This window comes from Pseudopodoces humilis, chromosome 16 (assembly GCF_049639895.1).
Source record: "Pseudopodoces humilis isolate 2021_Gansu_Grassland_sample_001 chromosome 16, ASM4963989v1, whole genome shotgun sequence".
Taxonomy (NCBI): domain Eukaryota; kingdom Metazoa; phylum Chordata; class Aves; order Passeriformes; family Paridae; genus Pseudopodoces; species Pseudopodoces humilis.
Window position 1 is genome coordinate 14,155,051 of NC_142215.1, and position 26,149 is coordinate 14,181,199.

Genomic DNA, 26,149 nt, shown 5'->3' on the forward strand with positions numbered 1-26,149 from the left:
AGCTTCTGTGTGGTTCAAACCAAGGACCACTCAAATCCTGGTGGTGTGGATGCCCTGGAAGGAGTGTAAGAACAGACAAGAATTTGTTCTGTCCCTATCTCTTGGCCTCCACTATTGCCAGAGAAGGGCCGGAGGGAGAGAGCAGGCTGAGAGCTGAGCATGGAGATATATTTTAATGTTGTTTTCAAGACTGCAGTAGGAAATAAAAATGTTATGTTTTAAAATTAAAATAACTTCGATTGATTTGCTTTAACAATTTGATTTCAAGCCCTACTATCCAGATGTACATACTCAAGACAATACTGGCTATTTGAGCAGTCCTTTAGCAGGGAGAAACCACTAGACAGGTGCACACAAACTACACAGGGACATGAAGTTAGTCTAGATATTTGCCAGGTCAGGGAATACAGCTGTGTACATCAGTAAACCAGAGCAAGTTCAGCAGAGCCCAGTGAGATGGTTGGAAGCTGGATCCCTGAGGATGCAGGGCCTGCTCAGCCTGATGAAAACAGGCTTTGGGGGACCTGCCAGGGCCCTCCAATATCTGTGATGAAGTCATCAAGAAGGCAAATCCAGACACTCATAGTGGTGCATGGTGGGAAGACAACAATACAAATGTAAAAAAGAGAGGTTCAGACTAGGTATAAAGAAAATGTTCTTTCCTCAGCAGCCAACAAGCATGAGAACAGGCTGTCCATTGAAGCTGGACAGTCTCCATCCTTGGCGGTTTTCAAGAGCAGGCTGGATAAAACCCTGAACAGCTACATTTGGCCTCATCAGTCACCTCACTTGGAGCAGGAGGTTGGACAAGGATGGTCCTGAGGTTCACTGTAAGGTGAATTATCCTACAGTCTTATGACTTTTAGTTCATAGTTTTCAAAGCACCTATGGCATGTGTTCTCTCTGGCCTGATCCTTTGATGTGGGAATTACTTTAAAATAAATAGGTCAATCAGAGTGTGGATTCAGACTTCACCTTGCTTTATACAATAGAGTGTGCATGGTATAATCCTTTTATCCTTCACATCTACCAGATCCCTAGTCCTGCAATGGTTTTCCTCTACAATGGTACGGGATGTCTCATGAATTTTAACTAAAATCAGAGACAATTTGCTATTTCAGAGTGAACTGGTGCAGTAAGTTCTTCTCAGATTTCACTTACGCTTTGTTTACCCAAGGTGGTTGTATCAAAGTCCAAGGAATGACACAAGCAGGAAACAAAAGTGAAGGCAGACACACCCTGTGTGACTTTGTTTTTCCAGTAATACTTTCTCTTAGCTGACACGCCTCTGCTGTGCAAGCAGATGGATCTTATTTGCTGTGATATATGAAGTTTTACTGAAGCTGCATGCTAGCACTCGTTTGAAAATGTAACATGGAAATTTCATAAACGAGACTAATATTTGTCATTGATTTTAATGATGTTGTATTCTGACAGGATTTGATATAGGCTCTGGAAAATCCCAAGCTTTCAGTCATCCTCTCGGCTCTTTCGCACCGCCAGAAACTCGGAGTCACCGCCGTTCGTCACCACCGAACTTTCTGTCTGGAGGCCGGCGTTTGCTGGCGCGGGCACGGCCCCCGCTCCGTCCCCCCCGCTCGTCCCCCGTGCCGCAGGGAGCGCCGCTGTTTGCGGGGCCCTTCCCCAGGATCGGGCACTGCCGTGGAGGAGCTGCGAGGAGGGGGCGATGGGAAGGGCTCCCCCCGCCAGGGCGGCAGCGCGTTCCCATGGTGACGGCGTCCTGGCAACCGCTCCCGCTCCCGCAGCCCGGCCTGCGGCGGCCGCCCCCCTCCCCGCCGCTCCCATCCCATCCCCTCCCCTCCCCTCCCCGCAGCCGGCCGGGAGGGCGGGCGGACGGAGCCCCGGCCGCGCACCGGCGGTCACGGCGCTCGGGAACGGCCGCTCCCGCGGCAGCAGCGCGCCCGGAGCGGAGCGGGGCTCGGCTGGCGGCGGGGATGCGCGGGAGCGGCGGGCAGCCCTGCCCTGCCCTGAGCCAGCACCGGTGAGTGAGCGCAGAGGCTGTCCCGGCTCTGTTCCCCGTGTTGCATGGCCACAGAGTGGTGTCTGCACCGCGGTGTCCTGTCGGCTGTCCTACACCCCGTGTCCCCGCAACCTTCGCCGCACCCACCGGTGACCCTCGCATCGCGGGACCGGGACCCCCGGCGGGGTCGAGCCGCGGGGAGGGCAGGGCAGGGCAGGGCAGGGCAGGGCAGGGCAGGGCAGGGCAGGGCAGGGCAGAGCGCTCGGCCTGCCGCCGGCGGGTCTCCGCCGCGATCCCCCCACTCACGGCCGCTCGGCACCGGGGCCGATCGCGCTATTTCTCCAGAGGGCCCCCGGCCTGGCTCGAAGCCCCCCGGCCCGGCTCGAAGCCCCCCGGCCCGGCTCGAAGCCCCCCGGCCCGGCTCGGAGCCCCCCGCCCGGCTCGGAGCCCCGCACGGTCACGGCGCTGCCGGGGGAGCCCCTCGGCGCGCATCGCCCAGCGCATGTTCACGAGCGCCTCGGGGCTCCCGGGGGCTCGGCACGGCTCCGGCTCTCCCGGGCACTGCCGGGCTCTGACCCATCCCTTTGCTGAGCTGCAGCACAGACACTTTTCCGCTTACTCCGAAGCGTTGCCCCAGCGCACTTCAGAGTAACACCGGGAAGGATCTGGCGGCTGCCGGGGTGATGCCGTCACGCTCCCCGTGCAACAACCAAAGCGGTTTCTATTTTAAGAAAAAAAGAGTGATTAAAGTGTTTGCCTAGGCAGGTATTTCAGTATGCTTTGGTTCCCGTGTGACTTGTGGCAAGTCACATAGCCCGCCCCGTGCTTCACTTCCCTACCAGCAACAGAAGGAAATTATAGGATAATAATGCTTCCTACCTCACAGGCATATTGTGAGAATGAATGTGAAAAACACTCCGAGGTGCGCAGACATTACAGCATTAGTTGTAGGTTATCATGGAAGATGGGGAACAGAACACTACAGATATGATTACCCTTCAAAACAGGAGAAATAGAGAACCCACAGAAAATAAACATGCAAGGCAGTCTGAGAAGTGGGGAAGGGAAGCCACAACACAAACAGCAAGGAGCGAACTGCACATTGCTAGAAGTGTCTCTTCATCAGGTCCCATGGATGATATTTTTTTTCAAGCTTTCACACATCTTATGTCAGTGATTTAAAGAAACACTAAAGAAGCACCCCACATTTGTATGGAAAACCTGCCTTAAGTATCATGTGAACCGTTATTTTTGGCAATCAGGCATATTGTTTACAAATAGGAAAAAACTTATCTTGTCCATGTGACAAGCATATTTGGAATATTCAGTAACTTAAATCAGTCAACCCAAATTTACTAAGTTAATATATTGCAACTTAAATTGCTTATAGCAGTATCAAGCAGGAAACATCATCAATTAAAAAAAAATAAATTAAGCACCCATAACCAGTATTTCAACTGGTATCTTACTTGATCCCAGTTTATTGCCATTGAAAGAGCCATGTGAAATTATACTCCTCTGAATCTAAGTATCAGAAAATCTTATGGTTTCTATTTGCTAGTCTAAGTTGGTATTACACTAATAGAGAAGGAATTTGTCATTAGTTCTGACATCTATTTGTTTATTGCAAGTATTTCCAAACTGCAGGAAAGTTTTGTACAACTGCCAATCAAGGTCTTAGATCCTTTCTGGCTGTTGGATCAGATCAAGAAATCTGATATCTGATGATGAGATGCTTCACCAGATACTGAGCAGAGAGAAATGAATGAGAAGTTAATTTGTGTAACTTTTGTTTCATATCCACACTTACTCCAGATCTTTGCATTCAGCTGCATTTCTTATGGTAGACTGGCAGAAAGAGTTAAGACTTTGCTCAAACCTGTGCTTGGTTTGCTGCAAACATTATTTTCCAATTGATAATAAATGGGTACCAAAGGCTGTGAGACTAAAGCACTGTTGGGCTGGTTTTTGTAAGGTGTTTTTCACTAAATTTCACCAAGATGCTGTTAGATGTATGAAACTTTAATATTTGTTCTTTGTTTTTCTAGGTAGCATCCAGTGCTTTGCTGCTGCAGTGCACAATAGCTCTTCCCAAATAAATGGGATAACTCCTGTACTTACAGCTAAATTGTGCTTAAAAGCTGCAATGCATCAAGACCTTTAAAATGTGTTAAGGCCCAGAGATCTCAGGCCCACTGAGAGCTGGGTGGCTGGTGGTGTGACCTGGAGCAATCTGGTGGTGTGAGCAGGAGGGACCCCTCGCAGAGTGCTGGCATTCCTTAAAAATCCAGCAACTGGGAAATGACGAGTGTGAGGAACAGACTGCAGAACTGGACATTCAGTGTCTGTGCAGGACTTTGAATGCAGAAGTCACCACAATGATGCCAAGCTCTTATACTGTGCTTTTTACTTATAGCCATGTAAGAACCTAAACAAGGAGGTAGGTATGGTTATCTCTCTTACATATAGGGAAACTGAGTCATTACTCATGGAAATAACTTGTCCAAAGTCAATGGGATCAGAGATTGAGGAAGGAATTCAATTCAGACCTTTTGAATTCCTGTCTGGTGTCACTGCTGCTCAGCAACCCAGCTTCTCTTAAAACTGTTTTTTTTCTAATTTGTAGTTTCCGAAGCACCGTGCTATAAATAGAACACACACACTGTGACAATGTTTGCTCTCTGCTTTCAGGCAGTGCTTTCATACATTTCTAAAGCACAAACATGCTTTGCATTTTGAGATCTCAAACAGGTAGCCCTATTGCTTCTTCACTATCAATATTCGACTATTGTATTTCCATAACCCCATCTTTCTCAGATTGCACAGGATTTCATCAGCAATTGGAAACTTCTTTTCATACATCAGTCTTTATTTTTCAGTGAGGATTTTAGGTTCCCAAGGAGATCAGGCTCAGGCCATACTACTTCTCCTTATACTTAAAAATGTTTATTTATTTTATGTAGGGGAGATCAGTTGGATTGATTGAGGCTAATATATTTTTCATTAATTTCTGTTAGCAGACAAAGCTGCTGAGACAGGTACTGGTCTCACAGTAAGACACTAAAATATCTCTATGAAGCTATTTAATAGACCTACTCTGCTGTAATGTCTGTCACAGTCTGGCTGGCTGTGTCGAAAAATTAAAACCAGAATTTATGTTCTTACCACAGAAGAATTTACTTACAACATTGTGGTCATTAAGATTTGAAGACAAATTAATACAAGACTCAATTTTGATAAACTATGCTGATGTCACACATTTTATTTAGGTTTCTGATTGCCAATGCTTTTATGAGAAAAATATCTTACCCCTAATAATCTGCTGTCATGAAACACCTGTATTTGATTCTCCAGTCAATATTTTCTTAAGTTTTATTATCATCCTGTAGACCTTACTTTATTATTCATTGATTAATGATGTCAGACACCAGTAGAAGATTGGGGACAAGGACTTTGTTTATCTCTGCCCTGCCAAACCAGTTTTGTGGGTCAACAGCAGATTTCGGTTTCAACGCTGTCAACCTTGTCTTTTCAAGAGTATAATTTTCACTATTAAAAGCTTTCTAGCAGTTTTTAGTCTTCATTCTTTTGTATTAATTTTTATTTGCATTTATTGCATTAGCAATATTTGAATGCCAAGATCACTGGTGTCAGCATAATATTGCACTTTACTTAAAGGTGCACTGAAAGCAAAAGCTTTAAGTCATTTCAGTACCAGATATAACCTATTCAATAATTCAATCTGTACTTTTTCAACAGACATAAATTATTGACCAGAGAATGGCCCACCGAAGCCCAATCTTCCCAACTCTTGCCCCTTCTGAAAGGTACAGTCTGGAATATAAAAGCAAAAATCTTCATATTGCAGAGTATTATGTATCTCTTAATGCCCTATATACAGTAATGCTGTGACCTGGGACTTTGGCATTAGTGTGCAAAGCAAAGTGAAATACCATAGACATTCAAATCATAGCCCAAATCACAAGTCCTTACTCATCTTTTACTTAGGCATTTCCCAAAGAAATTAAATAGCTTAAATCTCACTGACTAGAAGTCCAAGAACACTTTAGCCTGTGTTCAAAGACTGTGGAATGAGTTGTGAAAACATAGAGGCAAAAGTGACCTGTGTTGGAATCCTCATCCATCGCTATCAATATCATCATGTTCAAACTGAACTGCTAATTTGGCTCATTAGCAGGAAACAACATGAGAATAAAAAAACAGTAAAAAACAGAGTTCCAAAGCGAGGTTGAACTTGTATCCTCCACCTATGCTTCTGAAAGTGTTGTTTTCTTTACAGAACATAGTGGTAGGAAAAGGTTGCATGCATTAGCTGCCTCATTTTATTGCTTTCAGCACCCATGAGCTCCACTGCTTTCCATGGGAGCTATGCAGTGCAGAGCACTCTTCAAAAATCTCGGTAATTATTCAAGGTACCCAAATGTAAGCTATTTTGAGGGGCAACTTAACTTCTAAGACTGTGAGAAGCTTGTCATAATATTGGTTTCACCCCAGTTTCTATGCCCATGTATGCTCCTGTCCAGTTTGCAGGGGAACAAGCTTCTGTATGGTATTACAGGGTAGCTATAGAGACAGAAAAGGGATTGACACAAGCTACTCCTTTTTAATCCTGATCTGTTTTCATTTAATTTATAATACCTACCTTCCTTCAACTGTTACAGCTTTGATTAAGCCTGAAACTTGTAAAAGACAAATAACATTACTTTTGAAACTCAGTAGAAGGGTTTGAATTTGGGTTCTTAATCAAATCACAGTTCTGATTTGTAACTACTTTTATTATGCTAATGTCCTTTTCTTATAATCTTATGCTTTTGTAAACCTCCTTAAAGAGTATGAAAAAAAGCCTGATCTGCCTTTGTACAAGACCCACCGTAGCCAACACATCACCCCCTTATTTGTAGCAGTGGGTGCTCTCTCTGGGAGTATTTTGGGGCTTCTCTCCAGCACTGCCAGTACTCAGATAGTGTTACACCATCTCCAGTGCAAAGGCACTGCAGAGTTTGGTGTGAGAACTTAACAAGATGTGGCTATTGTTCCCCTCTAGACGGGTCCGAAACATCCCTCTGCACAGCCAGGCACTGACAGCGGTCCCGCTGGCATCCGCCAGCCTGGTGGATCAGCTGGAGGACAGAATCCTGAGCCATGAGAAAACAACAGCGGCTCTTGTGGAACACGCTTTTCGCATTAAGGAGGACATTGTCTCCACGCTGCACAGAATGCAGAACAAAGGGGGGGGTGACCGGTTGGCAAGGCAACTCCTGGAGGAACACATCCGAAACATAACAGCGATAGTGAGGCAGCTCAATCGGGACATCGAGGTATGGCAAGAATGCTGCACAGCGCTAATGCCATCTCAGCTACTTATTGCTTCTAATTTCCCAACAAAGTTTACCACAGGATAAGTAAAGGTCAGACAAGGTCTGAAGATCCTGTAAGCTTATAAATTATTTTTACAACTTGAAAAAGTGTTTGCAAATTACATAATTCTTTGGTGGCTATGAAAATAGCACAGGATATTAGCATATAAACACAGGAGCCTTTGTGGTTCTAATAAGCTTGCTTTCAAAAGCTGCACTGGAAAATCTTGAAAAAATGAATTAATGCGACACTAATACCCAGCTCAACTTCAGTCCAAAGGCTGTGCTGTATAAACAGTAGGAAATGCCTTCCCTGTAGAATAAACTTTCTTTCCCTTCCGACTCACTGACGACACGAAGTAACCAAACCCAAGAGCTCATTTTTATGACCTAATGGTAGGCAGACACATGACTTCATGTCTGACCTCTGCTGCAGTGAACAACAGGGGTGTGGTGGGGAAAACAAAAGGGAAAAAAAATAAATTAAGTCTCCATTTCACTGTCAAGTTATACTTTGTATATATTATGGTAGTTGTGTGCAGATTGGACACTAATAATAAGAAATAATGGAATACCTAAAAGGTGTCTGGTTTAGTACATTACAAGACGAAGCTTTGAATAAAGTAATAATAAAATGGTATCTGAGGATACTGAATTACTGAAAAATAATGAGTGACATTTAAAGTGTACATTAAATGTGACATACTGAGTTTTTATTTGCATATGAATGCTCTGTAGATGCTGCAGGAACAGATACGTGTCAGAGACAATCTCAGCTATGGAACAAATTCTACCCTGAAGAGTCTTGAAATGCGGCAGCTTTCTGGCCTGGGAGATCTTCGGGGAAGAGTCGCAAGGTAAAAATCCCCACGGAACTGTGTTTTGGGGACTGGCTAATCTTGTTTTAATGCTGAAGTATTAATGATAATGGGTTGAATTCAACTTTGGCAAAATTCCAAGGATAATTTTGCTCTGTGTTTTCAAGGAAATGAATAATAATACCTTCTATTCCAGTATTATATATTAATTTGACAATATCATCCTTAATTCCTAAAATTCCTGAAATTAGTTCTAAATCAATTACTTCAAATTCCCTGGGAATTTGGATTTGGTTCAGCTTTTCAAAAGTACCGTGGTTAGACTCATGTGTCTTTGAAACACGTTAATTAGCACAATTATAAAGGCAGCACGGAACAATCTGCACTTGTGAAGAACAAAATAGTTGCACATTTTTGCATATATTTTAGAAGTAAAAATCTGCACATTCAGTTAGTGGTTAGCCATATTAAATCCCACATGGGCTACATGACACATAAGGAACAGAAAACAGTACAATAACAGAGGTTTTACAGGCTCCAGGTTACAATTGTGTGGCCACACAGACTTCAGTTGTGTCATCAACACATTTACAAGCCCCAGCACAACAACATTTGTTTAAGTGCCTGTAAGGTTGAACATGAAAGACAGAGGATATGTACAGCTACAGGAAAAGGACATAACCTGGCCTACTGCTGCTTGGGTAATAACTTTGGTGGAGTTATACTTGTCCTGAATTTGACCTGTTGTCTATATTGTACAGGTAATTTTTCTTCCTTTTCTGCACATCACCTTATTTAGTGATAACTTTCAACAACATACAGAAATAATCAGAGAGGGATTTTCACTGAAATAAGGTTTTCTCATAAATTACTCAATTGTCTGTAACTTTCATAGCTCATTTTGTAAAAAATACTTTAGAGAGTATTCAAAAAGGATTAAACATTTAGCAAGTTATGCACTATCCTTTAGGAAACACAAATGAACTGGTTTATTTTTTTCAAATCAGAAAATTGATGGAAAAACCTTATTGAGAGATATGCATACACATATCTATCCTGCTGAGAAATCCCCCCAGAATCCCATGCTTATATCTTCCTGCTTCTTTCTATAAAAATACTTTGAGATCATACCACATCCTGAGAGGGGTTCTCTGTGGAGCAGTACTGTTACTGACACCTTGGGAGGCAAAATGTGGTGCCTTTGTCCTCAGTCAGGGAACTCAGGAGAAGAAACTTGTGCTGGTGTGGGTGTCACTGCAGGGCCCTGTCCTGGCCCAAGTACTTGGTGTGGGATGGTGGGGATGGGCACAGGCTGTGCCAGGGCTTCTTCCCTTATTTCCTTAGGGCACCACCCTTGTGCTGTGCCTGGGCTGCAACTTATCTGCAAATTGCATGAGATTATACCCTTGTGCCTTATGTCAGACTGTGTGATGAATGCAGGTTATTTGTTTTCATTCCTCTAAGAGAATCAGTTTATTGCCTTTTAACTGCTGCCTTCCATTCTGCATCCTATGCTTCTATTCAGCATGCTCTCTACTAAAAAAAAAAAACAACCAAAAAACCCTAAACAAAAACCAAACCAAAACAAAAAAAAACAAAAAGCTTTTCCCTTTATCAGAAAGCAATTTAAAGTAGTGGTCCATGAGAGAAAGCTATTTGACTTTATTTACAAATATATTCTACTTTGAAATTAGTGATCCAGTGAATAATGACTGTAGCACTAGCTGGAGATAATAGTCAAGAGAGTAGTTTGTTGTGCCTTTGGCACAATACAGAGAGTTTCCCTGAGATAAACACCTTCTGATTACTTTAGCCAATGCTCCTTATATAAAATACACTTTACTCATCTAATGTACTTTTAACTCCAGTGGTGCTAGCTTCCAGAGGAGTTCAGAGTGAAACATTAGAAACACGATCAAGTTTCTGTGGGTTACCAACTTCCTGTGCATCAACTTTCAGCCACAGTGAAGGTACATTGAGAGGCTCAGGCTGCAGCAGCTCTGAGTACTGTGTTTGCTCCAGGCTGGCAGCATGCACAAGGGCAGTGGGAATCAGTTTAGACAGTAAATCCCAAAGCCTGAGCCCTTTGTCATGTAATAACTTTACTGTCCATCTTAGGATTCTGGCCAAATTTCACTTCCAGTAATTTCACGCATACTAAACATCTTGTTCAAGTTCACTATTGGAGAGAAGGGTGTTTATTTCCTAACACCAGCTGTTCTGTAACATGTCAGTATATCATCAAACAACTGTCTCAATATTTCTTGAGGGCTGGTGCTGTTAATGATGGGAACAAGGGATCCCTACATGCACATGCAGCTCTGAAGCCCAGCTCCAAACCACGCTGCCCACAGCCCTGCAGGAGAGAGATTCCAAAATACCTCAGTCACATCACAGAATCAACTCATTGCTATCAGAAGATGACAGAATATACATTACATCTCATGCCTCTGGATCCTTTCTCAATAAACATAGTTTACTGATGAATTTGTAAAGCCTTATCACAGCCCTGAATGATTGCTAAAAATCAGCATTATTATTAACTTTAAGAAAAAAATATTACCTCTATAAAATTCAGCGACATATTTAGCAGAAAGTTAGATTGAAGCCAGTAGATCAAATCTCCAGCCTCCTATCCCTTGTGTTCTCAATTTTATATTATACAGATTTACCAATCCTTTTTTCTAGTGATAACAGATAATAAAATTCATTAGTGCCTTATCATTTATTTAGAAAATTACTTGTGGATAATGAGTATTTGTCTGGAAAGTTTAAATCCAGCAGCCTGGTTGGAATGATAGCAGTAGCTCTTCATAAAAGCAGATCTCATTCTTCCTGAGAGCAGAAACATCCAGAGAAATGGCAAATATGTATGTTCAATTGTGCCTACTTTGCATATAGAGATGACTTTTTTATCTACATTATAGAACTGATTCATTTCAGACAACCTGGACTCATTACATGTAGGCAGATTTTCTTGCTTCACAGATGATGAGTCTGATGCATCTGGGCTGCACCACATTGATGAACTCCCCAAGAACAATAAATGTGCTGCTCTCTGGCCCTTGCTGTGTGGGAGGTGACACCACGGGGGCAGCTCTGGGCTCCCTGCCCCACATCCAATCCACCAGTTCTGCTGCTCTTGCCAGTGCCCCCAACTGGGCATTCCCACTTGCTTTGCACTACCTGTTCTCCAGCTACTTGTTTTTCACTGAAACACTGGCATTTTAACTGAAACATCTCCTGTTACAATAAACCAGGAACAATAAAAGCTCTCTCCATGCCATTATAGCACGTGCATATAGCAGCCAGCTATGGAGCACTGGCACAGTTCTCACTTTATCTATGCCCAGTGATACTGAATGGATCAACAACTTAAAGACACATAATGAACAGAAAACTGTACAATAACAGAGGTTTTACAGGCTCCAGGCTTTTGATTTCTTTGATGCTGAACACTAACATCTTCTTTCAAACCAGTAATGTGTTTGCGAGTGTATACGACAGACATAGGAGATAAACCAAAATAATCTGATCTATGCATACCAGGCAGAGATTAAATTCATAGTCACATAGTCAGAATTTTAATGTTTCAGTTACCATGGAACTACATGAACCCTTTGACCACATAGCTGAATTCCATGAAGGAGAGAGATGCTCTGTGATGAAACCCAAAACACTAATTTGCTTTAAAAAAAATTACAGGTGCTTTCTGATTACATTTGCTTCAGTATTTTCAAAGCTGTTGCTTTTTATATTTTCTGCCATGCTTCAGGAAAACAATACTAACCATTTTTTGGAGCCCACAACCTTTTGGTGACTAGATTCAAGATGATTCCATTCCTCTGATTCTCTCTGATTGCAACAACTTGGAGAGATTTGGCTTCTCTCGTCTTTCCAAAGAAACAGCCTGATTGTGAGCCCTACAAGCTTTTCACTGCTATGTAAATCCTAGCCAGGCTTCCTGCAGATATTACTAAAGGGTCTCACAATGCTGAACTGCTACACTAGAAATTAATTTAATCAAGTTTTATAATGCCTGTGTGCTATTTTACATGCTATTTTACATTATTGATTATTTTTATATTGAAACTGGATTATAATAATAAGCAGATGCTCCATTTGTCATTTTAGCTGTGAGTTTCCCTTCATGTTTAATGATAATGGCACTTCCTGTAACTGAGGTGATGAAAATGCATGTTGAAATGAAAGCCTTCGAACTGAAATGTGACTAAAGAGATGAGAAAGTGTGTCATTGGTTTAGATAATGACTTAACATGCCTCAGCTTGTTCCATTTTACTGCCTTTTTTCGCTCAAACTGTAACTGCTGTCTGTTTCTTATATCAAATTTGGTAACACTGATGATTACATATTTCCCTTAGCAAAAAAATATATATATGACTCATACTTCACAGAGGTCTTACTCCTGAAATCACAGTACTCATATTTTTACAGCTCAGTTAATGTCCTCACTGCATTACTGTAGATGAAATCCACCTGATCAAATTATTTTTAAAATCTGGTAGAAGCACACATGTTCTATAGCATATTTATCCTGGAAATGTTACAGCATCAAGAAATGTTCCAATGTGAAGAAAGAAAACAACAATTATTATGTTCCTGAACTTCATTTTATAGCCTTTTCTGAGACAAAATTGCCATTGCTTTCAATGACAATTTATTTATTCACCTAAATAAAGACTAAGAACCATAATATTTGCCCCACATTGTTAACTACACATATTAGCTGTATACTACTATTTCACAAATAAAATTGCAAAGCTACAATAATGAAAAAATGGTCCACAGTTATTTAGGCTACTCATCGTGTAGGGGAACCCATACACACCTTATCAGATATCTTCTGGAGTATAACAAAAGGACACGGAAATTAAATTTGGTATCTTTGCATTTCTGATGCGATTTTTCTGAGTGATAACACAGCCTACCCATTTCATGTCAGTGCCAAGAACAATGGGATTTGTGTATCACACTATTTGACCTCGAGGCCTATTTGGGAGCACTCTGCTGAACACTATGAGATGTATTACCATTCTTACAGGCTCAAAGACATTTCTTCCCTAGCCAGCCAGGAATTCCACAGAAATGGCCAGTACAAAATGAATAATTTAAAAAGCCTGGACTTTATATTCTGTTTGGCTGGTGCTTTGTTTTTTATCTATTCAAACAGGTGTGATGCTGGGTTAGCCAGGCTGTCTGCAGAGCATAAAATTACGTATGAAAGACTTCAGAGTCTAAGTAAAGACCAACACACCTCCAAGCTGATCTTAGAATCTAAAATCAAAGAGGCAGAAATACAGGTATGGTATTTAGACCAAGGCAATCCCTGTACAGGTAAGAGTTCAAGTCTAATTCACACAGACTCCATTACTGTTAATTATTATCCTGGGAGGTCATAGATTTACAAATGGAGGTGTTTCAGCTCACAGTCCTTATTACATTGACCATTGGTGCCTAAATGCATTACTGTACTGCTCTAACTGCAAAAGGTCCTTAATTTCTGCCTGCAGCATGCTGTGTAGAAGGGATTAGTATGTAAAGGCACATGCTCAACAAAAACACAACAATGCAAGCCTCTGTGTCTTTCACTGTACGTTTTGGCATTCCCAAGATGATCCTATATGTATTTGAACACAATTTTTGAAGGTCTGCAAAACAAAACTGGCTTTGGGTTCTGTGAATCCATTAATCTGTCTGTCAGGTTTCTCTTCCATTGGGTTTGAGAATGGAAGTGAGCACTAGATACAAGCAGAGACTTGGAGATATGAAGAATCCTTTTCCTTAATGTCACATCTCAAGGCCTTCCCATTTTCTTGGTCAACAAAAGTATTTTACATCTTCATTTTGCGGTAGGTAAATGGCTAAAATCCACTTTGCCTTTCTCAGAAGCCTCAGTGTAGTATATTAGCATGCCAGGAGCATGTTGTCATGCTTCTTGCAGTGAACGAGAATAGTATGCTTTGAGAAAGTGGGATGATTGTTTTGGTGACAGATATTCTCTTGCAGTAATCACCTCTCCCCAGTTAAAGCCAGCACTTCTACCCCTGCAGCAGCCCTCATGCACAAAGCGATGGAGCACATCCCTCAGTAGTGGTGGAGTGCTTCAGCACTTGTTTATTCTGATTGTGTAGCAACTTGGAGATGTATGGATCATGCAAATTCAGCTGTCTCTAGGGGGGATCAGGCAGAGATTTTCAAGTCGAAGCTATTCACATCATTTAAGGCAAAAATAATTACAGTTTTCAAAATGCTGATACTTTCATATTGAGAGATAGTATATTTTCATGATAAAGTAAAACATGCAAATTCAATAATTTTTAAAATGTTAGCAGAAGTGAGCTGTGAGACCTCCTTTACTGTTATGAAAATGTCCCAAATGAAACTGTGATGAAATGCTGTTGAAAAATAGTAAATTCTGAATTTTGTTTCAGATTTCTCATCTGCTGAGCAGAGTAGAGCAATCAATAATGCAACAAGAAGCAAAGCTGAAGATTGCCTACAAAGAGAGCAACCAACAGCTGCAAGTCCTGGACACAAAGTGAGTGCTTGGGAAGCCTTGCTGCTGCCATGTACCTTGGGAGTAGGGCCTCAGTTTTCCCAGTCTGACTGGTGTAATCTTCAGGCCTATAAAAGCAGCAACCTCTATGGATACATGTGTTTGCTCCACAGATACTACAAAGGCTGACTGTCAAGAGGGACTTGCTTTCACCAAGAATTCTGCCCCTAATGTGGTTAGGCAATTCTGAAAAGTTCATTAAGTTCCTAGTTAAGTATTCAGGCAGAACTTGTATTAAAGGACACAGCTGAGGGTTTTTGTCAGAGTGGCCTGGTGCCTTTCTGCAAGAGCTGTCCAAGCTGGAGGTGGCTGTCCAGAGCAGGGGAAAAAGTTCCAATGAAGCAAGCAGGAAGCAAGGCACAGCTCTCACAGAGTTCTATTGCTTTAAACTGGCTTCAAACATGAATATAACTGAAATACCTAATTTGTTAGTGATCAGATACTCTGTAGTACCCAACATTACATGGGGTCATTATATTCAATTCAGATGTTAACTCCAATCCAGGCATTTCACTCAGTAGCAGCTCTTGTATAAGCCATCCACATCTTCATTTCTTATCTCTGTCCCCATGCAATCCAAGTTTCACATGTTCACTGGAGAAAAGAAACAGTTTCACTGGCATGATTGGTTGGTATAAAGTTGGTGTGGGTATAGGCAATGTAAGTGGAGCTACAGGAACCAGCATTGTCACCAGAATTTTGGTGGCTACCAACTCTTTGCTCAGATTTAATACATATGGATATAAAGTTTATAATCTGAATGGACGACCATATTCTGTTTTCAATGTCAAAGTGAATTTTCATCTACTATGATTCAAATTTTGTAATGTGTTTCATAATAATTTGCTGTGAACTTTGACCTTCATTTTCTAAACTAATGTTACCTTATCCAGTTTAACAGCCTTAAAATTCAAAGGCTTACCTTAATATGGTGTGAACAATGTATTAAATTGCCATTTTGTGTTTTTATGAACATGTTTATAAAAAAAGTCACTGTTGAATGACTTGTTCTTCTCTTTTGTATCTGCTGATCTCTATTGTGCTCCTAGATTAAAAGATGCTGTTGAGGAGCTCAGCAATCAGATTTTGTCTGCACGGAGCTGGCTGGAACAGGAACATGGAAGGACTGAAAAAGAGCTCGTACAAAAAATTGACCAACTCTCCCTGACTTTTAAGGAAAGCACTGTAAGTTTTATTCAGATGTCCTTTAATACTTCTCCAGAAGCATTCAAAAGAATTATTAATAAATATGATGATGTAATTGCGATATTATTTGAGGGAAATTTTCAGATAGCCTCAGAATTTGCCTAAGTCTCTTCATTGGTATCAAGTGTAATACCTACAACCTGAGAATCTTTAAATTAATCTGGTCACTGCTAAATAGATCAGTATTTTAACCTACACTAATCAAGTAATTGGAAATGATTTTATGAAAAATTGTAATTCCTTACATTTTGAATTCCAGATAAAAGATGACTAATCAGTATATATTTCATATTTTTAAAAAGCCACTGTTATTCTACATGCAGAGTAAATAATTAAAATTATTTTCCCAGGAAATGAGTGAGAGAGGTATTGAGATGAAATTCAACCAAATGGCAGAGAAAATTGAGAGAATAGAAGAAATGCAGAAGATAACCATGGAAGCACATGAAGCAAAACAGACTGAAGAAAAGATAAATATTCGCATTATCAAACTTCAAAATGAGATAAATGAAGATATAAAAGAAATGAAAGCTGAAGTTAATGCTGGTAGGACCATGGTTATCCAGTTCTTTATTCTGAATTGTGGTGATAGTGAACAACTGATACTAATTCAAAATGTCTTTGCTTGTATCAAAGTAGTTTAAATACTTTTGGGGCAGATGCAATGGCTACACCTGTGGCATTAAGAAGGATTTCCATTCAGTGCAAAAAGCAGAGCAATAAGGGGTGACAACCAGCTTAGAAGTATTCTCCCCAGAGCAGGCACAGCCATAGCTGGGCTGCCATCAGGGCATTTCTGCCATCGGCACAGTTACATCCCTTTTCCTTCAGAACTTTTGCTGTGTTCCTAACACAGAGCAGAACATTATGGAAGTGCATTCTGATAGCAATGATGTGATACTCTTGCTCCTCATGATGAACTAATGTAATTCTCACCTGCAATTAGGGTTTGCAGCTATCTATGAGAGCATTGGGTCTCTACGGCAAGTTCTAGAAGCCAAAATGAAGCTGGACAGAGATGAACTACAGAAGCAGATCCACCAAATGAAGCAGGAGGTTCCAAGGTGGGGAGAGGCTGGACCATGACTGCAAGATTTTGTCTGAGAGATTAGTGTTTACCTGCCTACTAGGCAGACTCTAGTGTTGTTCCAATCTGTAATGCCAATTACCTGCATGTACCAAATGACATGCTGCTGCTGCTGCTGCTGCTGCTGCTGCTGCTGCACAGGTAAATTTACTTACTGCTTACAGCAGTAAATGCAAGCTGTTCATGGATAACTGGCAATGAGCCTTCTGAGCTGAGGTGCTGCTTTGCCACTGCACTACTCCTGTTGCTGTCAGGAAATTTAGCACTGTGTAAAACTGGAGTAATGCAGTGGTAAAGTTGGCACCTAGTTTGCTAAAGGCATTCCAGTTTTGCAGTCTTGATCAGGCAGCTATATGCTTTTATATGCACCTGCACCCCTCCACCTTTAAAAACAAAAAGGCAAGTTGCTATCATTTGCTTCATATGAATTTGGCAAGGATCTCCACCTTGATACAAATTACTTAGTTGAAATCAGTGAACATTTTTACAGTGACTTTCTCTCTTGGGAAGACAGAATTGGCATTAAACAGACAAATCTTCAAAATCTAGACACCATCAGAAAATCTTTGTTTAGGTTTGCAAATATCCTGTGTGTGAAAACTAGGTAGTGTTACTAATGTAGTTGTAACTAATATGGTTCATAAACAACATAAGAAACTTAACTTATATGGTCTTAAGTATTGTAACCTTCTAAAATTAATAGCCAAGAGGAGTTGACACAAGGGAAAAGATGTATATAATTTTTACTGGGCATATGTTCCTGTGATTTACTTCATTATATTGATAAAAAACTTAGAAAGGTTTGAAAACTAAAGAGAAGGTGATGATTTAACCTAGTCTGGAGATTGTAATGTAAAATAAAATGCAGTTTATGATTTCCTTAGAAATTTTCATTGAAGTAAAAAAAATTATTCATCATATTTAAGTAGTCTTTAATAGTTTAGCAGACTCAAATTGCTAATTGCATTCACATTATTGCCAGATAATAATTTCCATTCCCAGAAGAGATTGCATAATGAAAATCAGCACCCATGTGGCATTTTATCTAGATAGGAAAAAAATATATGTTGTTTTTACTTCTTCATTCATAGCATGATATATTGCTTCTCATGTTTGTAAGTCATGCAGGATTAAACCCTCATGAAAAATAAGACTTTATCCAGCATCCTATTAATTTATACTATTAATAGTAATTAATATACAAAAATAATATTAATTCACAGAATTTGCAGTACTGTTAACCTAAATAAATTAATGTAGGATGTCTCTACACTGCCCTTAATGAACCTTTCATTCAGCTAGCATTGGAAAAACATGTTTTGATTTAGAAAATCAGTGGCAAATATCACTTCCATAAAAGACATTTTGGTCCACAGAGTCACCATATATAAAACAAACAAAGAATTAAAAAACTGCTTCAAGAACTTAGTCATTAACTTCAGTAAGTCAGTGTAGAGTAAAAATCAAGTAAATGCATACATTTTTACAGGATTAACACCCAAGTTTATATTCACTTCCTCTATAGTTGAAAGTCATTGAAGTCTCAAAGACACATTAAGCATTTGCAGTTTTGCCTTCCAGTGCTCTCTGACACAAACCAAGAATACCAGAGGCAGTTTTGTTATCATCCATGTCCTGTGAAACATATTTACAATGGCACCTGAGGGGAAAGCCCAGTTCCCTAAAGAGAGATAATTAGATATTTCTTAGGAATTGTCTCCAAAAATTCAATCTTACTTCATGTATGTACTCTTATCTATTCTTAAATATTTAGCCATGTGCAGTAGAAAAGCTATCACTGGTGTTTTATTAAAAAAAAACCCAAACAATAACAAAGAGAGAAATGGAAAGTGACAGACCAAAACCAGAATAATTTTTAAATTTTGTAATTGGAAGTCTGTACCTGAGAAAATCTGGTATGATATGAAGAGCATACAAGGAATCAGAAACAATTTATATAGGACTTTAATAAACTGTTTCTCTTGTAAAAATCTTGTATGATTGATCCAGATATAAAACAACACATGAAACCAAATCAAATTTTACCTTTTCTGTCTTAAAAATATTTTTTTCCTAAATCTCAGCTAAAGCAAATAAGTAAAAGTAAAATATAAATAAAATAATATCAACCTACTGCCAAGCAGTGTCATCAAACCCTAAAGTGCCAAGTGGAGGGAGGCCCAGGGTCAACCATGTCTCGTGGCCATTGTCTGCCAGGGAGTGCTCATATGTGCTGAGTGAGTCCTTCTAGGGAGAGTTTAGAGTTGCTTCTGAGGATCCTCCGATCACCCTAACATGTAAGGGCAAAATCCTCTCCTCAGACCCAGCATCCCCTCAGGGGAACAACTGTGAAGCCACAGGACAGTGCTGCAGACACTGATCTGTGGAAGCTTGATTTTGCCAAACAGAAACCAATTCTGACCCACAGAGATCCTGTAAAGCCGAATAGAAGGAAACAGCAGTGCTTGAAACCAGAGCTGCCCCTATTTTTTCCTTCTAAGCTGGTGTCCAATGGGATTTCTGTGTTCCAGTCCTTCAGGGACACCAGGGTCCACTTTTGATGGTGGAATAATGTGCTTTCTTTGTTCAGCACAAGTACTCATGCTATGAATCTCAGGTTTCTGCACCAAGTTCAAGCCTGCCAAGGCCACAAAAGGAACGAGGTAGTGAGGTAGTGTTTGTGTGGATGGCACTTGAGCAACAGAATGAGACCTGGGAATGTATAACATTAAATGTGCACAAAGTACTATTTAAATCACAAAGTTCACTGACACAACCATAAACTCTCTGAAGGAAGGACTGGGAGGAGCCTTAGGAAGTCATCTGCTCCACCTCTCCACCTTGAAATAGATCCAACTCTACCTAAAATATTTGTCATAGACACTTCTGTAACTTGCTTATAACAGTCTTTTAAGAATAAGCCATTGATTAATGCAGTTTGTTCCACTGCTTAAAGAAGATTGCCTTGCCACCCAAACACCTAAACTAGAACAAGACATAATAGCCTTAAATTTCAAGCACAGAGGACACAAAAACTAGTTTATTACATTCTTTCCTGCATGTTCATTATTTATTTAAGGCAATCTGTGTATAACACATGATTCAAATGAAGCTTCACAGGGATATTTGCACAATATTTCTTAATTTTCTTTTCCTTCCTACTTTCATATAAAACCCACCAAACCAGCAACACCCAGCCCAAAGAAACCACCACCACAAAACCACCAAAACAGCCAAAAGCAGACCACTTAAAACTCCTGAAGTTTTAAAATCTTTCTTTTGTCAGCTATTTCATGTGCATGAGGCTTACATCACTTGTGGTGTGCAGACCATACTGTTCAGTCAGCTGTGCAGCACATACTGAGTGTCATAAGTTAAACCCATTGGAAAATGTTTAACTGGGGTTTTACATGGGGTTTACATGGCTTTTACATTAGCATGTGATAACACAGTAGAACCATGGTTCCGTGCAGTGAGGGACTTGGCTGGAATCAGAATTATGTCAGTAATTACAGAACAGTTGTGCTGTTTATACTCATTAAACAAACCAAAGGAATGGTGCCAGGAAGAAGTTTAAAGGATGACCCTAACTCCCACATGCAGTTGTTTACGTAGTAAGTTTTGTGTTGTGGATACTCTATATTGTGGATATCTTTGTCATTACAATCTGATATAGTTCAATAGACAGTTGCCATGTTAGAGAAAAGCAGTGTGAATGATAATGAAGAGCATTGTATTCCTATAACATCAATTTAAACTGAAAGTCAAAACTTCCTTTTCTCAATTTCTGTTTTGTGTTCCACCTCCATGAGCATCTGGCCATCTGGGGCAGAATGCTCTCTGTATGTAAGAATTAAAGTGCTCATTAGACATGTTTTCCAATAATGAAAACGTCTAATAAGACACGGATGACAATCAGATGAAACCCTCCTATGTGCAGGGGAGGAATTCCTCCTGTGACACTCCCCACGGTGTAAGAAATTCGGAGCCAAATTTGGAAGAAACCAAGGAAATTGGGCTGGCGGCCTCTCCTCAATTTGCCACAGGGTGTCACTGTTACTCTTGGCAAGTGAAGGCCGGGTCTCACTGTACCTGTGTGATCCATAGATACTGCAATCCCACTGGGACGGGGCTGAAAGTATTTACCATGTACTTTGACAAAAGGAAAAAAAAAAGAATATTCTAAAGACGTCACTCTGTAAAATCACAATAAAATAAAATAATTAAATAAAATATTCTGAAAGTGATTGTGATGCTCCTTTAGACAACATGCTGACTGGGGACCAAAGCTCTCTGCTCTCTGCTGCCTGTTCTGTCAGCAGAACTCTGGTCAACACAAACCATTAGAAGACCCCAAACAAACTCCCAAACCCAGAAAAAAAATCGGGAACAGTTCTAAAGCACTAGATCCTAAATAATGTACAGCTCAAAGAGCAGCGTGCCTTTCACATTGCTGCAGACATGCAGAAGAGGCTCCTCCAGCACTGCATCCTGCTCTGAGACTGGGCTGAAAGAGCACAGGATAACTTCAACACTTACTACAGAGATGAAGCTCTGCACAAAAAGCTTCTCTCAATCCATGCAAGGATTATCTCTCAATAAATAATACAGTGGAATAGCCTCAAACATTGCAAAATACATGAGAGAGCAGTGACCTTTTTGGCACAGATCAGCGAAAAAATGCTGTGAGCTCAGTGATGTACAGAGAACCAGGATCAAATTTAAGAAGAAAACTGAGTAGTAATTATCGTAATACAAAAAACCTGAAATGTATGAGAGGGTGAGTAGCAATTGCTGGTGAGAGAGGAGAAAGGAGATTTGCCTCTAGTAGGAAGGAATTAAAATAAAAAACATCATGCACTGCTGCACATACTCCAAACAGTTACTTTCATTAAACCTGACTTCAGCTTCTGCTAAAGCTCATTTTCTAACACCAGTGCAGCAAACAGGCTTCCATTCTACGTGGCTGAAGTTGAAGCAGACTGTAAATGAAGACATATTTCAATGCCTGTGCTGTCTCATTGTTGTGTTGCCACTTCCTGATGGTATCAGGACAGCCAGGCAGGCACCCACCCTGCCAGGTGGCCTTTGTGATCTTGCCATCTCTGCTAAGAAAAACTTAGAGATTCAATAATTGCATAATAGAGTATATATACAGCTGCATAAATAACACTGAATTTTCATGTTGTCCATGTTCTTTCATTCTTCACTAGCTTTGAGAATTGTAATTTCAGTACATTCCAAGTATCTTGTCGTATATAAATCATTAAATTCAAGAAAGGTATAATGATTCAAAGCAGAGCTTTTAAAATGCAAATAATTGGGAACAACAAAAGTTAAAACATCCTTTATGCCACTGTCATGTTTTGAAAAGGTAAATGCCAGTCTGTTTACTACTATAAATAATAAACCTTGTTCACTTTACAAAGATCTTACGGGGTTTGATCACTTTGTATCTTACACAAGCTTGAATATGTGAAGGGCTGTGACCCAATTACACATATGCTTTCCTTTGTGAGATTAATCTTCCTAAAATGAATGTGGCAGCTCACAGTGTAAACTGCTTACTTACCTCTTTGCATGTATAATGTCTTATGTTTCAAAACAAAAGGGACTGCTGGTCTCCAGTATGGTCTCCTGGTATCTTAGAATCATAGAATCACTTAGTTGGGAAAAGATCTTTCATTAATAGAAAAATCTTAACTGTTATTTAACATTTTGGTTTTCCAATTATTATGGACTAACAAGACAAAAAAATTAATGGTATAATATTATCAGTGTTTATTTTAATATCTCTGTTTTCCAGAGGGAGGAGAGATAATGTCCATATTGACATCACGAGACAGAGCACAGTGGTGGGATTCTCAATCTCCTGATAGATTTTGGCCTAGTTTGGGCCCATTATCTATAGCTCTGTGCCCTTTATTTCAGTAAAATACCTAATGGTAAATGAATTATTTACATTTATAAGGCTGCCCAGATTGCAATAACTTCCACACCATGTTAGATTAAAAAAAAAAAAAAAAGAAAAAAAAAAAAGGTAAAAAGGGACAAAGAAATTTAGTATTATTCTGTTCCTGAGGCCCCACTGGCACCTGATGTCACTATTCTTGTCAGGCAAAGGCAGGCAGGCAAGCTATATGTCTGCAAGAACTGACAGCTCTGAAAGGATTTCAGCAGGTAGGAAGCCCCAGGGAAAGTCATACAAATTATTTCACTAAGTCAAAAGATTATGCCTTATGGACAGCACTTGTTAAGACAAATTCATTAACCAGGGCGAACACAGAGATTCAGTTAAGAGTGAATCTCCACAAAGTCTTCTGGGGATAGGCTGGCACTCCCTGACACAAATGGATAAGAGCTCCACATGGCAGACACCACAGCAGGGCAAAAAGTCCTCCTTCCCTTGCACTACTACAGCTTGGCTCCCAGTAAGCACACTAAAGTAGGAGAAACTCCACAGATAAGACATCTCTCTGACACACAAGAGCAAAGGCCAGGCAGAGACCAAAACACCTCATACATTTAATGTTGGCTGTGAAGCTCCTCCTGCCTGTCCTTGGCTCCAAAGAGTCCTCGGTGAGCTACAGGGGAACATCTGAGGATTCAAGGCAAGATTTATGTGACAGGGACAGGAATGGAGTCACTTGTGCCCTGAGATAATCATCTGTGCTTGCATCTGGAAAGCTCAAGGGAATATTATGGCTTTAGGAACAGAACAGCAGGTTTTCAGTGAGAAGATATTTTAATTGTCATTCAGAAGTAGAAGGATAAATAAGTAAAGCACCCAGAAATGCTCACTTGAGAGCCTTTTGCTTCATGAGCAGGCAGCAGCACAAGGGAGGCCTGAAGGAACATTGGCAGAGGGTCTGGCTCTCTGGCCATGTGGTATGACTGTGACTAATTGCAAATGATTAATAGCTTCAACTCTTATATGTACTCAACTCTGGCTCACAGAAGCATATAGTGGTTAACACTGAAATGTCTACACATATTTACATGTGGCATCTAAAATACATTTTATATTTTGCATCTAAACAAATTTACCACTTTGTGTATGATGAACCTGGTTTTCACAAGCACAAAACATATTTTAAATACTTGGCTCACCTGGGCTGTCAGATATCTTTCTGTAACTCTGGTTTTAATTATACTATTGGCCAACACCCCATAGTCCCAGAACATGTTTTATTCCCCCTAAGGTTTCTTGTAACAATTAGTCAAATCCCTATCTCTGCACAAGGTAAAAAAAAAAAAAAAAGAAGGTATGAGAGACATTAATGGCCCCAGTTTGGTAGGTACTGATAAAAAAATACTGCAAAATAGTGCTCCAGACAAGTAACAGTCATTCTTTCTAATTTTTTTTCCTTTACTCAAGGCAATTTAATTTGTATGTTAATGGATTCTGGTTAGTCACTATCTTTAATTCACCCACAGTGGAATCTGATGGTTCCAAATTCCTGGAAACTGAAGAACTCTGTAAACATGTTCTTGCTGCACTCTAGTTATGTCTAAACACACAATACAATTTTGCTGTACTATAAAACTATTATCAGTTTTACAATATCCCTGTTAGATAGGGAGTATAACAATTCAAGGTAGAGGAATGGCACACCGTTAATTTTAGTCATCTCTCAAGCTACACAGTGGAGCTATGACACAGCAAGTGCTACAGTCATTCCCAGTTCCTGCATACCAGCGTTAACCATCCTCAAACACCAAACTTTCAATTAAACCATGGCAATAAGTAAATGCTATTTATACAAAGCTTGCATCTTGACAGTTTTATAAATGAGTATGTGGGAAGCAATGTGAAATATAAACTGATAGTTAATATTTAAATCGCTGCTCATTTACACTTAAGGCAAGTTTCATTGCTGTTTGCAGAGAGTTTCAAAGTTCAGAATCCTGTGATTCACTTCAAGAACTTTTATAAATAACACCCTATTATAAGGGAAAAAAAAAAACAATTTGTGATGAATAAAACTTTCTCCCAGGAGAAAATAATGTTTTTTAAAGACAGTGATCATTTTTCTGCTTTTAGAAAGAACAGGTTCTTTGGTCTGTCTTAAGAAAGCATTAAGGAAGGGGAATGCTTCTGTCCCAGATGCTTAACCTTACAGAATTCATCCAGAAAGTCAGGAAATGGATTGTACATAGGCTAATCTGCAGTTAGAAATAACAATGCTTTTGCAATATCATCATTCACCCGGGGATGGTTGGGCACTGAAGAGGCTCCCCAGGGAAGTGGTCACAGCACCAAGCCTGCCAGAGTTCCAGAAGCATTTGGACAATGCTCTCAGACCCATGGGGACTCCTGGGGTAGTTCTGTGCAGGGCCAGGAGCTGAACTTGATGATCCAGTGGGTCCCTCCAGCTCAGGATATTCCATGATTCCATGATCATATACTTCAACTAGTGATAGATTATGCCATGCACATAAACATGCCTTGTTATAAAGACTTAATTCCATCAGTAATGCAAGCACCAATTTAAACAAGCATACTCGTTTTTCCTAGTGAATTTTGAATCCATTTCTATGAGGCACTCCAGACAGACAGGGCATGGATGCCTTTGGCACAAATGAAGAGAGAGGAGCACGCTGAAGTCCTGCATGTATTCCCAGAATTTCTTCAGCACTCTGCCTTGGCTCTCCACCCACAAAATGCTTTTCTAAGAGCCTACTCCAAGTTTTCCACGTGTACCTACCAGGCACCTTAATGAAACTGGGGAGCTCACAGCTTATTACCACAGCTTGGAATGAATCTGGATTCCTTTTCTTAGTTCCTGATCATTAAAGTAATGAAGAGGAGATTGAGAAGCAGAGCTATGGTAAATATTTTACCAAACTTTATTTCAATCCTATTTTGTTTCAATTTAATAGAATTTTCCTAAAGGAAGATTCTCTAGAATCATGTGGCTCTAGCAAGATGTTCAAAGAGGAAAAAATCAAATCTTACCTGGCTGTCATCTTCTTCCCACTTGATTTGTGTCTCAGCCCCATCTTTGACAAGGACATTCTAGTTTTCTTCATGGTCCCTGTGGAAGAAATTTGATGCATTGAAAATATCTCAATAATGCTCACTGGTTTATGAATTACAG

General features: G+C 40.2%; 1 protein-coding gene across 1 annotated transcript; it reads left to right on the top strand.

Annotated features, from left to right (window-relative positions):
• Positions 1–1,873: 1,873 nt before the first annotated feature.
• FAM81A (family with sequence similarity 81 member A) lies at positions 1,874–22,427 on the top strand. Its single transcript, XM_005521458.3, has 10 exons — positions 1,874–2,002; positions 4,030–4,421; positions 5,741–5,808; positions 7,047–7,320; positions 8,098–8,216; positions 13,370–13,499; positions 14,631–14,737; positions 15,805–15,940; positions 16,312–16,507; positions 16,908–22,427. The coding sequence occupies exons 3-10, from the start codon at positions 5,762–5,764 to the stop codon at positions 17,045–17,047; spliced, it is 1,149 nt and encodes a 382-aa protein (XP_005521515.1). The 5' UTR covers positions 1,874–2,002; positions 4,030–4,421; positions 5,741–5,761; the 3' UTR covers positions 17,048–22,427.
• Positions 22,428–26,149: the final 3,722 nt, after the last annotated feature.